The 18,594-nt window shown below is 39.3% G+C and overlaps 1 protein-coding gene across 1 annotated transcript in view; it reads left to right on the top strand.

The window, feature by feature from the left end:
- rab3gap1 (RAB3 GTPase activating protein subunit 1) overlaps nucleotides 1-18,594 on the top strand; it is an 80,074-nt gene that overhangs the window by 44,338 nt on the left and 17,142 nt on the right. Inside the window, exons 8-18 of the mRNA XM_047376963.1 lie at nucleotides 5,920-6,019; nucleotides 6,208-6,289; nucleotides 7,108-7,176; nucleotides 8,717-8,790; nucleotides 9,083-9,175; nucleotides 10,052-10,224; nucleotides 10,675-10,776; nucleotides 13,818-13,990; nucleotides 15,209-15,263; nucleotides 16,380-16,709; nucleotides 16,797-16,934. Of these exons, the coding sequence (XP_047232919.1) occupies nucleotides 5,920-6,019; nucleotides 6,208-6,289; nucleotides 7,108-7,176; nucleotides 8,717-8,790; nucleotides 9,083-9,175; nucleotides 10,052-10,224; nucleotides 10,675-10,776; nucleotides 13,818-13,990; nucleotides 15,209-15,263; nucleotides 16,380-16,709; nucleotides 16,797-16,934 (1,389 nt within the window). The remainder of the gene's footprint in view (nucleotides 1-5,919; nucleotides 6,020-6,207; nucleotides 6,290-7,107; nucleotides 7,177-8,716; nucleotides 8,791-9,082; nucleotides 9,176-10,051; nucleotides 10,225-10,674; nucleotides 10,777-13,817; nucleotides 13,991-15,208; nucleotides 15,264-16,379; nucleotides 16,710-16,796; nucleotides 16,935-18,594) is intronic.

Here is an 18,594-nt window from a genome sequence, read left to right as displayed (position 1 = left end):
AACAAGGAACCTTTATTTCTTTTCTTTTCCTAAAATGAAGGATTTTCTTTATCTTTATTTCGTTATAAAAATCCTAACCTTGGTTCCAAAACAAAACTCTTCAACCCCAATCTGTGTCACCCAGAGTAGAAATTTTGAGTATTATTGCATTTCAAAGCCACCAAATGACTGGAACTCATCATTGGCTTAGATCTAATTTAATAGGTAATCAGTCTACCTTTAATTAAGTATTATAATTTTATGGACCCAAAATCTATGGCTCATGGGCTTCAGGAGTCCAGAAACCACAGGTTGAGTACTACTGCATTGAACAATGGTGTTGGCTCTCTACAGATTGAAGAGAGGATTGGCTAAATATCCCCAGAGCTGTTAGTGTATTATTTCTGCTTAGACAATAATCAGATTTAAAATTATTAGTTCACAGCTCCTAATTTACCTCAGATCATATTTGCTCCTAACTCAGTTCATAAGAAGCTTCAGACAAACATTATGCTAAAAAAACAAAAACAAAACAAAAATACAGATCTGTTTTAAAATAAAGAAAAAGCATGCTTTAAAAAACTTGTTACTGTGGTGGAAAATAACTCCACGGTTCTGAAGGCCTTTTCTATGCAGAGTCTTTTATGGAACATAAGATTAGTATAATTTTTGTGTGGTACCACTGTCCAATCAGAATCTTTCTTACCTTCAAAAATAACCCAATTTTTCCCATTTTCATTTTAAAGGTTTGTTTTACCAAGGAAAATGTGTTTAACAAAACCAATTACTCTCAAAAGTTTTAAAAGTTTTAGCTGGTGATATCTCAGAAAACAACAAGTGTTTTAATATTTCTGTGCAGCACAGAACTGATCAGGTGTCCTTTCCTTCTCCAAAGGGAAATAAACTGCAGAACCAAGCCTTTCATAGTTTTTGTCAGGATCTGATATAAGGTACAGTGTAAATCAACACGCTGCATGAATCAGAAGAGGGAAGGAAAACCTAATATAACATCTTCCCAGCAGCTGCTGTGAAAAACACAAGCGTCAGTTAGCACTTGCGGACAAAAACTGCACCAAACTGTAAGTACTGTGTCAGAGACTGTATGAAGACCATCTGCAGTAGAACTAAGCCTGTTTTAATGAGGTCTCTACCCATTAGATTTATGGGATACAAACTCTGACAACAGAAAATAATACCTGAAGGAGAAACCCATCAGGTTTTATGCATGCGCTGGGTTTTAAAAATGCTCCTTCATGAGATCTGTCCTGAGAATAACATAGAAACACTTGGTTACTGCTGAGTTTTAGAGATGTTGTAACTTCCTCTGCTTTTTAATAACTTTTAATAACTATAATAATTGACCCTAAATATTCCATGACGAAAGAGAACTTGCTTTTCTAAAAGAATTAACTGGAAAGTATCAAATGAGTTATGTTATCACCCTTTCTAAGATACTTTTCTAACCCTAAAATAATATTTTAACCCGCTATATCTGTCAACGTCAAGCAAGCGTCACATGAGCAGCGGTTAATAAGCGTTCTTCGTTGCAGAAAATAGGAAACGATGTATGCAAATGTGTGTGTGTTTGTACGTTACCCCCATCAGTTTCTTAATCGCTCCAGAGTCAGACTGTCATGGCACACAATCCTTTATCAGTCCAAAAAACAACCCAGGCCCTTCAGGTCTGTTGGTGAGACATTCAATCTTTCTTTGTCCACTTTTAACTTCTCCAGGAGGGAGAAAGAACTTTGCTCCGGCCTGTTTCTCCGCACAAGATGTGCTTCCAATATAAATCCAGTGTATCGCTCTTCTGGCTTTGCAGCAGCATGGATCGTTGTCCATTTCAGTGGGTTTGGGCCAGACTACTTCTGAGTTTCGTTCTGTGGAAACTCCCACTGTGATTTACAGCAGACAGGCAGGCAGGCAGGCTGTCTCTTTCAGGCCGTGCTGAAGAAGTGTCGAGTAGCCATGAGAACGGCAGATTACTAAAGTCCAGACTCAAAAACGCAGATGTTGCACTCAAATCCCATATATGTGTGTATGTATGTGTGTGTGTGTGTGTGTGTGTGTGTGTGAGAGAGGCAGATGAGAAGTTTAATATAGGTTCAGATTTTGCACACAGAAATATTATCAGTCAGTCATTTGTCCACCATAACATGCACTATACTCCTTTCTTTTCCAACTGATCGCAGTATTTAAGACAAACGAAACTTCCTGCAGGAAAGTTTTAACTCTTTAACACCTTAATTGATGCACTCTGTGCTTTTTAATCTTTTTCTTATGTTTCTTATTTTTCTCATCTCTATCCATCAACTGTTTTACTTGAAACTCTTGAAACTATTTAACTTATTTACCCTAAAACTTCCACTCTGTGAAAAACCAAACTTATCTTCCCAAATTAAAGCATATTTAACACAATCGCAGAGGGCCTTGAACTCTTCCACTCAGCGGGACTTTTTCGATCTCTCCTGGTCCGACCGCTGTGATGCCAAACCCGGTTTGACTCCTAGGAATCAACCCTCCGTTGACTCCCTGGAATTCCTTTTACTTAATCTTATTATTACAGTTTCACCATTTAAGTATCTCAACTGTCTTCCCTCACCTGCCAGTTCAGGGTCTCGGGGTCCTATCCCTGGCCACTTTGAGGCGTCCCAATCCCTCGGGGAGGCTCTTATTAACCCCAGCCTAAATACCCCAGTCCTCGTCAGGACTGAGTTTGGATTGCCAAATCCGGAACTTATTTGCTTCATCACCGTCACCATTTAAGTATCTTTGGTGAAAAGTATGTTACAGCCTCAACATTCAAGTATCTCGGCTAAAATTTATCTTGTCTCAATCAACAAATATTTTTACGCAATATATCATTCCTTTACCGTAAGCCATTATTTCAACCAACAAATATTTTACCCAAAACTGATTAAGACTGTAAATTTAAGAGAAAACAGATATCTATTCCACAACACCACCTACACTATTAGCAGGCAAAAGGAGAATAAATATAGATCTCCATACCATTTTGGTTTTGGGTCGATCCAGTGGTGTTGTAGAACGACGTCCGCCTCGTAATCAATTAATTATCTTTTAGTTAGTGCCAATCCGGGTCACGGCACCAATTGTTGAAGTAGGAAAACGTTACTGGCCGTCAATTAACTATTACATTACTCCTCACCTCTCCCCGACTCTTTTATTTGGCACCCAAAGGACAATCCTCAGTCAGAGATCAGTTGAACGTTTCCACAAGTTTATAAAAAACCAATCTGAATTCAGAGAGGGGACACACACTCACACTGGTACCTGGAAACGTCTGTGTGTTGTCCGTTTTGGAGAGGCCACAAATACCTTTATATACCCCTCGCTGCTATGCAGCACACATACACAATCATTCTATCTGTGGATATCTCCCCAGCAACCATATAACCTCATATCCAAATAAGGAGTACTTCTGGTTCTTCTCTTATAACAAACTTCTCGTGTCTGGCCCAATTTATGACCTTGCCCTCTCTGTGCGCTGTTCTCCCCTGTCTTCTTCTCCCCCATCAGTGATTCCTTGTCCTTCACTAATTTATGACTTTAGACTCTCTACTTCCCTCCCCAAGGACCTTGCACTTTCTATGCTTCACTCCCTAAGCTTGACCCCCCCTATGCTCTATGTACACATGCCAGTTACACCCAGAAATAGTTAATATTACACACATAAATAGTTTATATTCTACAGTACTTAAACAGCATGTACCGCTGTTCCAACATTGCTAGTGTTAGTCAACATTCTAATGTTAGCATTTAAGCTAATTTTCAGTTATTAACTTGCTTCATTCAATATGTTCATTTAGGCCTATGTTACCCACCCTGCTAGTGTTAGCCCACATGCTAATGTTAGCTTTAAGCTGACATTAGCATTTAGGCTAATTTTCAAATATAGGACTAAATTACATATTGAATGGAGTGAGGTAATGTTAGCCTACATGCTAGTGTTAGCATTTAAGCTAACATTGACATTTAGGCTAAGTTTAGCTTAAATTGACATATTGAATAAAATGAGTCAATGTTAGCCAAGACAGGTTATAATTTATTGAATATGACTGTTTAAGGAGAATCAGACTGGCTCTAGAAGGAGTACAGGAGGAACTCCACAAGTAAGAAGTGCTGCGGCTGAAGAACTATCTACAGTGGGGAGAACAGGTTTTTGAATCACTGCCAATTTTGCAGGTTTTCCCACTTGCAAAACATGTAGGAGTCTTTCATTTTTTATTAAAGGTAGTCTTCAACTGTGAGTGACACAATCTAAAACAAAAATCCAGAAAATCATGATTTTCATAATCATTATCGTGATTTTTAAGTAATTAATTTGGATTTTACTGCATGACATAAATATTTGAACACCTAACTTCCAGTAAGAATTCCAGATCTCACAGGCCTGTTAATTCTTTAAGAAGCCAAATGTCGGCGGGTCCGGGACTGGAACCCGGGACGGCCACTTCGAGGACTGTACCCTCTGTATATGGTCGCGCGCTTAACCCCTACACCATCAGCGCAGCGCCCTTAACTGCACATGTTTGAACTTATCTGTATAAAAGACACCTGTCCACAAAGTCAATCAAACAAACTACAACCTCTCCACAATGGCCAAGATCAGAGAGCTATGTAAGGACATAAGGGATAAAATAGACTTGCACAAGCCTGGGATGGGCTACAGGAAAATAGCCAAGCAGTCTGGTGATAAATCAACAACTGTTGCTGCAATTATAAGTAAAAGGAAAAGGTTCAAGATCACGGTCAATCTCCCTCTCCCAATCTCTCTCTGTCAGGGCTGAGTCTGACAGAAGAGCCAAATGTGAAGCAGTCAGGATGAGAGTGATCTCTCATTCTGAGGCCATGGTTCTGTGTTCAGTCAGGAGTAAATCTCTGCCATAAGTGAAGGAGTTTAAACATCTTGGTGTGTTGTTCAGGACTGCGAAATGGATTGAGGTGATGGATGAAGGGTTAGGCCTTTATCTGCGTTAATTTGACTTTGCTTGGTTTTGTTGTGCTGCAGATGGAGCTAAGCTGAAATATAAAGCTCTTTATTTTACGTCTCCATTCCATCCTGTGGTACCAACACCCATGATTATTTGGATCATGACAGAAAAAAGGGAGCTAGGATGCAAGCAACTGAAATGAGCTTTGTGTGAACAATGGCCAACCTAAGAGAAAAGCTGAGCTCCATCCTTTAGGGGTAAGCTTGGAGGAGAGGTCGGTCTAGAAACTTTTTATGCAGAGGTAGGAAGGGATGGCACAGGTAAATCATTTATCAAAGCTAATAACAGAAGATTTGTTAAATTCAGACAGTGATATGAGAAATTTCAGAATCCGGTACTGATGGATCTTGGGAACAAACATGTTAAAAAATAAACACATTCAGTTGGTTAAAATGATCAGGAATAAATATTTCTCCCAGGATGTCTGATGTCCCCACAAGTATTCTCTGGCTTTAGGTTTTTAGGTGCCCAGCAGTCATAAATATTAATAACCTTTACACTTAAAAACAGCGTTTCTCTTTTCTTTACATGTCATACTCGTGTTATCCAACTCTGTTCATCATATAACATTGGCATTCATCACTCCATGCTAAACTCCACTGGTCAAACACTAGAGGGAGGGGTGTTCACCAATAATTCTTGGATGCATTCACTGACACTCAGATATCTAACATTTACTCATGTAAATATTAATTCTATGGCCCTAAATAGATTAGGTCCAGAGTGTTCTGGTTGTAGAGGTGGCAGATGCCTCCTTTAGGCCACCATCCAGGCACCACCCTTGGTTTGCAGTGGAAACATTGGTCCTCCATATGAAAAGAGGATGATTAGGTCCGATGGTTAAATCTACACCAAAACAGCATGGAAACAGAATCCTAATCCAGGTGAGGAACACTTTTTCAGTTTTTCTTTCTTTTTCTTTAAGGGATGTAACATGCTCCCCCTGTCACCAGTCGACATTACTATTCGCTACACCTACATTCTTCAAGATTGGCAGCAATCTTCTTGGCCACAACAGCCTCCAGGTATGCTCACCTAGAGCACCATTTGTCTCATAGTATATATTATAACTTTATTCAGCGCTATATCTTTGTGCTTTGGATTTATTATCGATGGATTATCTACAGGTATACAGTGGCTGTCTGACATAAGCTCAGGAGATGTAGAGCAGTAAAGGTGTTTTTTTCTGTTTTGGGTTGGCTTGTTCGGACAGACTTCGATACGCTGCTCGGAGGTGAGGTGGGAGGTGTGGAGTTTGGAAGCCTTCCCTTTGGAGCCTGTGAAGAACCAATTAGGTAAAAGGATGTTTTCAGTGCCAATTATCTGATAATGTTTTAAACAAAATGATGATATAAAAAATATATACAGTATATATGTATTACAGTACTTATTTTACATACTCTTGTCATGGGCATGCATGTCCTTAATGTGTGGCTTTTATGATTCATTTGAACAGTTTTTTGTAGGGTAAAATGACCATACAATATTACAATTAGTTATTACTGAAGATATTTTTGAGAAACAAAAATTTTGTGCATAAGCCAGATTTTATCATTGATTTCCTGGCATGATCAGACCTGTTAGGCCCAAAGATGTTCAGTAGTATTGAGGACCATTCCAGACGTTTAATGTTGGCCTGCTTTTTCAATTCCATAACCACTTTGGGGATATGTTTGGGATACCTGCTCTGTTGGAACATCTAAATGTGTCCATGACTAACAAGACGCCAATGGGCCTAAAACCTTCAGCAGTACGTTTTAAAAGATTTAGCTGAATGGATGCAAACAGCCTGTGTGGATTTAAGGGTTAGGGTTTCTTTGAATTTCCCAGAAATTCAAGCAAATCACGGAAATCTTTTTAATTGTTCCATTCTGGAAAAAAAACAGTACACATTCATCATTAATTTCCATTAAATATGGCATTCAGACCCATAGTAAGTGTATGCTTAGCTGTTGTGAGTAAGTCATTGGTTAGTACATGATTACTTTATTTCATCTAGTTCCTTCTTGGCACATGGATGGGGGGTGACGTTCTAGATAGGGTACACTCGACTATGTGGCAGCCTCGAAAGAGACCAAATAAATGACTCTTATTTCTTTGTTTTGTTTTGAAGTGAACTTCATCTTGCAACCACCTGGCCTCACCTTACAGAGGGCCTCATTATAGATAACGACGTGTACAGGTAAGTGTCTTATATTATCACATTCCTTAAAAACAGTCTGCAGTCTGTCTTAGGCAGACTGGCACAACACCAGCATATCTGTTTTGCTCTTGGATGCCTCCTGGGCGTCTCCCTTTGGAGGTTTCCGGGGCACGTCCCACTGGGAGGAGATTCCAGGGAAGACCCAGAACTTGCTGCAGGGACTATATATCCCGTCTGGCCTGGGAGTGTCTCAGGAGCTCCCAGCATGACAGGGATGTCTGGGTATCCCTCCTGGACTTGTTACTCTTGCGACCCGATCTCAGATAAATGGAAGACAATGGATGAGCCAACAATCCATGTTAGACCTGCCTGTCACCAGCAGATTGGATTATCTCTGAGCATTACCATAATTTATTATATATTTAAAGTTTAAACTTGTCATAAATGTAATGATTCTAAACGAGTCGGTTAGCAGGAAATAATAAGCTGCATCTTCATGGTATTAGTTTGAGTCTGTAGAGGAACCAAAGTTATTCTGTTATAAAACACGATTTATTGCAGACGACAGTAGTGATATGGAAAAACAAAGACGACTTAATAACTGTACAAGCAACTGAAAGTTAAATTTTTTTTTCCACTTTTCCTCAAGTTATTATCCCGAGATATTTTATAGATTTTAGATCCCAATTTATCTTGAATTTGGTTCTGATCTCTTTAGATGGGTTTTAATGAAATGATAACACCTGAGTTTTGGTGACATTAATTTTATAACCTGAGTGTTGGGAGAAAGAATTCAGTAGATTTATCAGAGGGACAAAATTTTGACGTGGACTATCTAAGTATATTATAATGCCGTCTGCAAATAAGCTTATGATATGTTCTCTTCCCTTAATGTTGACTCCTCTCACCTTCTCACTCTCCCAAACGGCTTGTGCTAGGGGTTCAACGTATATTGCAAAAAGCAGAGGTGAGAGGCAGCATCCTTGACAGGTGCCTCACTCTAGCTTTATTTGCTTTGTTAGGCTGCCATTAATTTTTAATCTCGCTGTAGGATTTTGATAAATGGATTTTATGCATTTAATTGAGTCTTTATTGAAACCAAATCATTTCAGTACGGCTTACGGGAAGTTTCAATTTACGCTATCAAACACTTTTTCAGCATCTAAGCTTACTAAAATAGCTCTACTTTTTGGGGATTGTATCGAATCCACTACATGGGAAGGTTAATTATTTGAAAGATATTTTTTCGGCAATAGTGGCCTTTATTCTTTAATTTTTTTTTTACAGTAGGCAGACAGGAAAGAGGGGTAAAGAGAGGGGGAGACATTCGGCAAATGTTGCCGGGTCAGGGACTCGAACCTGGGAAGGCCGCTTCGAGGACTGTTGCCTTGTCGCGTGCTTAACCCCTACACCATCAGCACCGCGCCCGGAAAGTTAATTATTTTAAAGACTTTTTGGCACTAGTGGCATTTATTGGCAATAACTAGACCGCTGCATCACTCAGTGTCCCGTTGGAAGAGATTTAAGTTACATCCCTACATGTTAAGGGGGCTGAACTGTATTTCCTGTTTTCCAACAGTGACCTTGACCCTCTCCAAGCTCCTCATTGGTCTGTTCGAGTTAGGACAGCTGACAACCTTCAGTGCTTGCTGGGTAGGTGACTTGTTTCCAGTCACATTTAACCTGTTTTTAAGCTTTGTTGTTGAAACATGCTGCATCTTTTAGTAAAACAAGATTTTACAACTATAAATGTCTTTACACAGTAATTCTGCACACAGAAGTGTTTAAAATATATTTTTACTCAGTTTAGAACTTTTCTAACTTTCTGTTGTTTGGGGAAAATTGTCCTTTACAACATAAGATGGTCAGTATTTCCTGTTTGCTTCCATTTGTGATGAGAAGCTAAATAATTTGAATGTTTTGTATGATTTTCTATTTCTTGTAGGAGACTTTGTTACCGAGTTCTTTAAGCTTTGCTGTCGAAAGGAGTCTGCAGAGGAAATTCTGGGTAGAGGCCACGCCCAAGAAGAAGGCCAAGGTCAGTCTGCTTGCTGTACTGTTTTATACTCTACACTGATCAGGGCTGTTACTTTTTGGTTCATCTTTATGTTGAGTAGGTAAATATCAGTGTTACTGTCCAGTCTGGAGAAGTCTAGAAAGGTCTGGAGTTTTGATCATTTAACGGTTCTCTCCAAGATAAGTATGGGGAAAAAATTAGTATGGAAAGATGTTTTATTTTCCATACTTTTATCATATATTTAGTTCAACCTAATGACCTAATTATGCTTAATAAATATATATGTTTTTATCTAAATGTCAGTGTTTGTTTGATTTCCCAAATTTCACTTTGATTTGAACATATTATCACCCAGTGTTTTGGTTTTTAACGAACTCATTAAAATGTACATTTAATTCATTTTTCATAAACCTATTAAGGGCTATTTGAGCACCCTTTTGTATTTAAAACCACTTCAAATCAGGGTGATCTGGATCCGAGGTTAGGGGTAAAGGTCAAGCATCACACTAAAGTGCTCCTTTATGGAGTTTGTTTACAAACCAAATAAAGGTTTTGTGAGGTTTTGTATTTGTAGAACCAACAGGATGGACTTTTATTCAAGCAGCTTAGTGTGAATGTTCTGGACTCAAATATCCAGGATGTTATTAAAACTTCAGGAAAAATATTTATCTAGAAATCTGATTCTAGAGAGTGTAGAAAAGTCTGAAGTTTTCTTTGACCATGTTCTCTCTAGGAGTATGGGAAAATCTGATTGTAGAAAAGTATGTATATTTGACTTAAAAACCGTACAGGATCCCTAAAATCCTGTTGCACAGCAAGGTCTGTTTGCTGGTAACTGCTGAACATGTTTTAATTAGTGTTAGTAAGTTTTAATAAGTGCTGTATTTTTCCATGCAGAAAATAGTGACATCAGCTCTGCTTTGTCCAAACTAACGGAGCCAGCAGCGCCCGTGCCATTAAGCAAACTGTCTGTGTCCAGTATGGTCCACAGCGCCCGAAAGCACATCCGCCGGCGCCGGCACATCGACGAGTCACCACTCAGCGTCGATGTCCTCAACTCAATCCTCCTGGTATGTTTTAGTCATATGAGCTCGTTCTGTATTAGAGTTGTTGAAAATACAGTCAAAAGACAGTCAAAATGAGGACAGAGACAGCTAAAAGACATATTTACAGTTATAAACAACAAACAGGCAAATCTGATAAAGGCCTTTCAGAAGTTCAGATGTTCAGACGGTCAGAGTGCTTGAGATGAGTTCATTTTATTCAAAACAGCACTGATATGAAATTTATTAGCAGATTGGAAGGTAAAGATGTCATCATTGTCGCATTGTGTCCTCCAACACAATGTGACAAACACGTTCACCAGTGCAGATCTTATGAGAATATTCAAGATCACGCTTTCCTCCTTAACGAACTTTTCAATTCCAGACAAACATTAATTTTCATTAAACTGGGCATTAAGCAGTGCAGTATGTATGTCTGGTAAATATAGAGTACATTAAAGATTTTTCCTCTGTCAGTATCTCTTCCCAGATGCAGCGGTGGAGAAGTCATCAGGCAAAGAGAAAACTACTCAGTCACATTTTTTCAGGACATCCGAGCAGGAGAAGAGCTCCGACAACGTATGTTTGGCCATTAACACGTTAAGGTTTCCCCATGACAAGATCATTTCTGTACAAGAGTCCAGGTTAGATAGAAGAAAACAACTGCACACAAATATGAGATCACCTACAGCAGTTTTTCTAATACATCTGGTCATATGGATATTAAATTATAACAAAACTGAAATATTTAAATAATATAAAACAACAATAAAAACATGTTTCAAGTCCAACATAGACGTTTCATATAAGGTGCACATTCTAAATATATGAACCAGTTTTATTGGCCAAGACTGTGTTCACAAAAAAGGAATCTGACTATAGTTTCAGACACTCACAGAAGACAGACATTAAGTATAAATATATAAACTTTAGAAGAAATGGAATGAGGAAAAGAACAGCAAGTACATGTGTGTGAGTGTGCACTGTCATATTTTTAGATATAAAGAAAAAGCAGGTTTTGATAGAGCAGATAAGCTTATTTAGTTTCCAGCAGAGTAGCTAACTACTCCAGCTGTGAGGTGTTCATAGTATTCATCAGAGAAACAGCTTGGGGGGAGAAACTGTCACTGTGGTGGCTGGTTTCTGCTAACTGTGTTCTATAGCGCCACCTGAAGGTAAAACTCTAAACAGATTTCTGCAGATCCCACACATAAGATGTGTGGGATCTGCAGAAATGTTAGCTGCCCTTTTCCTGACCCTAGATCTGTACCAGTCCTGGATGGAGGGAAGGTCAGCCTGATAATTCTCTGCAGATATTAAAGTGCCTGGGACATTGAATTTTCATGATAAATCCAATTACATTTATGAAAAGGAAACATAAATATTTTAAAAAGTAATTCATGCAACTGAAATGAACAGTTGTTGAGATATATGGTCTAAAAAGCATTTCCAGACTACTCCTTTGGGATTTTGTTGCGCTCTTTTGTGACGTCACACGGGAATTCCCGCACGTGAACTGACTGCTGCTACAATGGCCAGCAACACAGACAGCAGCACCAAATCTGATGTTTATTTAGATATTTTTCAGTCACTATCACAGAAAGACGCAGCAGTCAGGAGAAGAAAGTCAGCTGTCATCAGATGGCAGAGCACAAGTGCTGCGGCTTGCGGACGGCCATCTAATTTGACCAGAATATATTTTTACCGGATGCCAGAGAACGGCCGGAGTCAATATGCATGAATTATACCGCACCACCAGGTAACAGAACGAGCACAACATCCGGATTTTCAAAATAATTCTCTAAAGACAGACTAGATCTCGCTATATTGATAAATACACACATAAATGTGTATATATTAGCAGATGTTTACATTAGATCAATTTGATCAGTTACTTGGTTAACTAAGGTATTATAAACCAAGCAATTAAACATTAAATGCAACAAATATAGTTTCTCTGCAATCAGTGAACTCACCCATTGTAGAACAAAACACATAAAAATATCTGGATGCATAAAACAAAAAATGAAGTTGTTTAAGCAATATGCCTATCGTTATTGGAGCAGTTATCGTTATTGGAGCAGTTATCAGCACCAGTCCGCTTCGCAGCGGACTGGTGCTGATACAGTGTAAATCCGGGGTTACAGTAAATACGACACTGAGTGAAGCAACCGGAGGCGAAGTGAGCAGCTTGGAGCAGTAGCAGACATGAGGGATGATTCAAGATCTGAAGACACTGCCTGGTGTGTGATTTGTTTCTTTATATTAGAATCTTCAGTAAAACATTTATTTAAATATATTGTAAGCGTGTGTAATTTATCAAAAATATATATATAATAATATAATTACAGATGATTATTTATAATAAAAATAATAATTTCAGGTTTTTAATTATCAACAATAACTGCTGATGTCTAAATGTAGTTTCGCAACAAGGAAGTGTTCTTACCTGCTGAGCCTTGATCAGTTTAGCAACAGCAGCAACAGCCTTTTCTTTGGCGATCTTTTCACATCAGATGCTCTAAACAGCATTGGTATAGCCTCTGCTTCATCATTCTCCTTCATCTGTAAAATATCCTGACCTCTGACGTCATTTCTCCTGTGAATTCAGAGGTTTCTTGTTCGAAGCAGTTTGCCGAAGCAGTTACCACGTCCTTAATCCTAATATGGTGTCAATAACTGCCCAATTCCTTGAATTTTAAGATGTTCTTTTTCAATTTCTGCATTTGTGGGTAAAGTGTGTCACAGACAATTTAATGTTCCCTGCGGTCTAGACCTGTTTTGTGGATAAACCAAATCCCACTGAGATGGACAAACACAGGACAGACTGATTTATGGCAGAGTAGAAGTTGACTGCAGCTCCTGTAGAAGATTGTCATTTTGGAGTTCAGTTTCTCCTGGACCTTTTTCTAAACAGTGTCTATGTGTGAGTGCCCCATGGTTCCTAGGAACTGGAAGTGATCTAAAGCAGACAGTGTTGTTGAAGATGAGGAGGGAAGGAAGTGTAGGGGAAGTTCTCTCATTGTCCGCCGTCATCTCCACTGTCTTAAGTGGTTTAAACTCCAGTTGTTTCTGACCGTCCTAGTGGACCGGCTGATCCACCTCCTGTCTGTATGTGCTCATGGAGAAGATGCTCCCTAGCATCATATGCTGCTGCAGGTCAGTCAGGAAGCTGATACTGTGAGCTGGGTGAGTTACTGGTGGAGGATATCTGGGTTCAAGGGGATGGTGAGGATGATGAGAACATCATGACTCGGCATTTTGAAGGAGGTTTGCTTAATTTAAACCTCATTTAGTTTGGTATTCCTGACTTGAGAAACTACTAAAGCATCTGACGGCTCAATGAGAGGACTGAGTCAGATTTGTCACAGACCAATGTCAGAAACGAAAAAAGAATCATGCAGGGCATAAAGCTTCAACAAACGGAATCTTTCTCACATCAGTCTGTTTTTATTCTGCTGTTCTAAACAGTTCTAAACAGAAGATCTTACCCAGACATGATCACCTACACTAATTCATCAATAACATTGTGAGGAAGGCAGTTATTAATTTAGCTACAGTTTTTGAGAGAAATGTTCCTTCAAATAATTCCATTATTTCCTGTTGGGGCCACTCCTTAGAACCTGTTTCTCCAGCTGAAGTCAGCGCCCTCTGACAGTTTGACCTACCGCTTGACGTTGTGTCTGTGCATGGTCAACTACAGCTACGGTGGGCTGCCAGCCGTCACTCACCTTTGGCAGGAGTTTGTTCTGGAGCTGCGCTACCGTTGGGAAAACAACTACCTCATCTATGGGTGGGCGAACACATCTGCATGGTTTCATTCAAATCATCTTATATTATAAGGGCTTTACCTCAACATATTAACTTGACAGCAATAGATTTGTTTTTTTTTTTCAATTCCCACTAAATTGTAGAATAAGTAAATCTGTGATAGGATATATATTAAAGTGCCCTGCAAAATTATTCATTCCTCTTGAATTTTTTCCCACATTTGGTTTCAATACAACCTCAAGCAAATTTCTAAATGTGAAGTGGAATGAAATGTAATGCATCGTTTTCCATATTTCTACAAATATTTAAAGTGGTGTGTGCTTTTCTATTTCCCACACAGTCTCTTATACCGATCAATAAAATCCAGTGTGGTCCAGTGTGAAGTCACCTAATTAGTAAAAACATCAGCTGTGCGTGATTTAGTCTCATCATAAATACAGCAGTTTATCCAAAAATGGTAAGAGTGCAACTGCAAACCCAGTAAGACCTGGCTGTCCATCAAAGCTGACAGGTTGGCCAAAGAAAGCAATAAACAGAGAATCACCCAGGAAGCCCATGGTAACATCTGAAAAAGCTGCTGAAATCCACAGCTCAAGTGGGAGAAGCTGTCCACAGGACAACTATTAGTCATCCATTCCATAAATATGTCTTTTATATGGCAAGAAGACACAACTCTTTGGCCTTCTTGCAAAACTCTGTTTGGTGGAAAACCAATGCTGCACCTCACTCAGACCACACCATCCCCACATAGAAACATGTAGGTGGCAGTATTATGCTGTGGGGGATGTTTTTCTTCAGTAGGACAGCCGCTGGGTGGATGGAGCTAAATAAAGGTCAGTCCTGGAATTAAATGGTTAGCTTCCCATTCTATCTGGCTGAGCGTGAGCTGTTTTGCATTGAATGATAGGAATTTCGGTCTCTAGATGTAAAACACTGGTTGAGAGGTAACCCAGAAGACCTTTTATCAGTGGTTGTATAGACAATTCAGCAGCAGCTCACTTTTATTTGTAAAGAATAAACATGTAACATTTTCCTTCCACTTCAGTTATGCACCACTTTGTGTTCATTTATCACACAGGATCAATTTAAAGTGCTCGTCTTTTTGGCTACAATATGAAAAGTGAAAGGGTTTAATGGGTAGGAACATAAAGGGAGCTGCACTACTTCTGTAATGGTGTAAAACGTGATCATCTGCAATAATCAATGGAAATCTCGGTATTAAATGTTGCTTTCTGTGCAGGTTGTCAACTGGATCTCCTGATCTTCGCTGTTGTCTTCTGCATCAAAAGTTTCAGGTAATTATTACAACCGATTTGTCATAGTGCAGTGAAAAGTCTTCTGAACATTTATGAGCACCCAAGTAACTTGGAGACAAAAAGAAAAGAAGAAATCTGTTCGATTGAAATAGTAAAAATGAAAGATTTGCTTTTTCTGCAAACGTCATTGCCATGAAAAAAAAAACAGTGTATTGTTTTTCTTTAGTTGTCAGAGAGTTGTTTTTTTCCTTTTTATGCAAAGCCGTTATAATGTTTTTTATCTGAGCCTGGTTCTGCTGGCGGTTTCTTCCTGTTAAAAGGGAGTTTTTCCTCTTCACTGTCGCTACATGCATGCTCAGTATGAGGGATTGCTGCAAAGTCAACACCAGTGACTGTCCAATGTCTCTACATGCTCATCCAGGAGGAGGGAATGCTGCTAGTCACTGACTGGATGCAATCTGCTGGGTTTCCTTAGATAGAAAAACTTTTCATCCTATTTGAATAAATAACTGAGTCTGACTGCATTGTTCGACAATTAGGATTAATTGGAATGTATGTACCTGACTTGAAATCTATAGGATTCAATTTAATTGACTTAGCCCATTTTAAAGTAATTTTTACCTCTGCCTTCCTCCGTCCCTGTTGGATGTAGTAAGGGGGAGTCAGGTTTAGCCTAAACTGGCTCAGTTATGGTTATGGCAAACACATCCTCCATTTCTGCTACCTGTGTGACACCTTCTCTTTTCTAATGGTTATAATCAGTCTGACAGAGAGAGGTACCCCCAATTTCGGTGTTTTTTTAGTATAACAATGGCCACCAGTGGGCTCTAGATGGACAAACTTTATCAGTTTATTATTTTACTTAGTACACCTACACATAGCCCATTCTAAAATGTCCAAACTCTAACACTCAGTAGTTTAATCTAACCTCCACAACAACCCCCCACCATTCCAAACCCTTTGTGAAGTGCCTTGAGACGACATGTGTTGTGAATTGGTGCTATATAAATAAAACTGAATTTAATTTATTTTTTCTTCCCATTTGCATATTAGTTAATTTCAGTACATGAATATCTGCACCTATTGATAAACAATACATGATAATCATCAGTGGTGATTGTTCCATGTCTAAAAGGAGCTTTTGATTGTGGATAGATGTTGAACTGCTGTATAGAGAGAAAGAGGGGGAGAGATGAAGCTCGCAAGGCACAGGAGGGAAACAGAGACGGAGAGCATAAAGCATCAGATGGAAAAGCTTCTGGCTCCACTACAACAAAGGAACCCTCTCAAGGCAAATCCTGGGATTCAAGGAGTGATAGCGAGGAGGAGTTCTTTGAATGCCCAAGCGACCAGGGGGAGATGGAGACATTCCAAACCGAGGGAGAAAAGGACAGCAGTAGGTTCAAAGCAGAGGGCAGGCTGCACCCTTTCAACAACATGACCCTACTCAACTCTACAGAGCCTCTGTATGTTCCTGTTACCCAGGTAACGCTCTCCCCGTATTGTCTTATTGGTTCTCCACTGGAGTTACAGCTCCATAGACGCTCTGCTACAGAATGTTTGGTCTTTCAGGAACCAGCTCCCATGACAGAAGATCAGCTGGAAGAGCAGTCAGAAGTTCTAACTAAACTTGGCACCTCTGCTAAAGGTACTCACCTCCGTGCTCAGATGCAAAGTGCTTGTCTGCTCTCTGATATGGAGTCGTTCAAGGTAAGGCATTCTCACGCACACACACAAACACACATATACCATGTTCATTTACCTAACAGAGGTCTACAGCCGTATACTGAGAACCAGTCATGAACAAAATAAAATTCTCACTTGTTTAAACATGTTTTCACTAATAGATGTCTAATCTTACTTTTCTATTTCTGGAAAACAAAGTGATTTCATTACAGTGAATCATTAATAATGATCCTTGTTTTACTACTAAAACACAATATACACAAAAAAGTGCTTTTTCTATTAAGTAAAAATTTAAGACATCCTACCCCCTAATATCTAGAGTCCCTCGCCGCTGATTGAAATAACTAAATTGAACTGCTTCATGTAGACATCTACTGTCTCTGTGGGAAGTTTATGCCACTCCTCACTTTCAGCTCTAAGATGTTCAAGGGGTTCTTGCCTGTTTCCTTAACCATCGTCTGACACACAGTAGAGTTCATTATGCCCTCTATTATGGTGAGTGGCCCAGATCCAGCTGAAGCAAAGCATCCCCAAACCATGACACCTCCTCCTCCATGCTTCACAGCTGGTATGAGGTTATTTTGCTGGACTGCTGTATCAGGTTTATGCCCAACTTGTTGATGGTTCTGTTGTCCAGGATTACATTTTAGACTCAACGGGCCAAAGAACATTATTCCAGACGTTCTGGTCCTTGTCTATGTTGTTGGGAGTATGATTATTGATTGGATAATCTTGATCAATAATTATAATTACAAATCATAATCTGACAAAATCAATTTCTTAACCATAAATCCTCATTTACGAATCGAGACCAGAGAGGTTTCTGGTGTTGTAATTGTGGCTCGACGCCTCTGACAATTACAACCGTTAAATACTCTGTAATAGTTAATAACTATTAACGGAGATGTCACTGTTTAATCGACCGTTTCTGCCGAAACGTGTGGAACTTGAACCTTATTTTGACTGACACATCACTTTTTGCACACAATGAAACACCAAACGCTCTCTCTTTATCTATGTGAATATTTATTAATTTTCACCTACTCAACATGCAAAATTCTACATACACAGGGGTAAACAACATCTAAATAAACAAAATCAACAAACGGTAGTGGGTATGTATTGAGTCAACCAGCAGTTTATGGCACAACAGAGGAAAGGAGAAGATATGAAAAGGGGGGTGTGGTGATGACTGGTGGGGGGTTGGAGTGCAGCTTAGAGTGTCTTTTATGATCTTCTGATCATAAAACTTCCCCCCTTTACTCCTGAAACAAAGGATTGATAACTTTTGGCGGCAAGCTAGCACAGTGAGATTGAAGACAAAGGTAAAATGGAGAATTTTACCATGAGGTCGTTTTAACAGTCCAGCTTTGCAACGCACCTGTGTTCAGATAGTAAACACAGACAGCTCTGGGGAACACGGCGGATCCCGATATTACATAACACATCAAAGTTTCAACAAGCAAGGTTACATGCACATATTATTCAGAACACATGAGATCCTAACCAGCGATTCTGATCGCTTCTACAACCTCTGACCCTGCCCAGGCCTCGTAATAAAGAAATAAAAAAAAAGAAATGGATTTTACTTGTGTCGTCTTCTTCCTGAGCGAGGGAATTCGAGCGAGGAAAAGTGGGGTTAAGTTAATGTGCGTCCACAATTAACTTCAGGGGAACAGTCAGT

This window comes from Girardinichthys multiradiatus, chromosome 10 (assembly GCF_021462225.1).
Source record: "Girardinichthys multiradiatus isolate DD_20200921_A chromosome 10, DD_fGirMul_XY1, whole genome shotgun sequence".
In the NCBI taxonomy this organism is placed as follows: domain Eukaryota; kingdom Metazoa; phylum Chordata; class Actinopteri; order Cyprinodontiformes; family Goodeidae; genus Girardinichthys; species Girardinichthys multiradiatus.
This window is presented reverse-complemented; position numbering and strand designations above follow the sequence as displayed.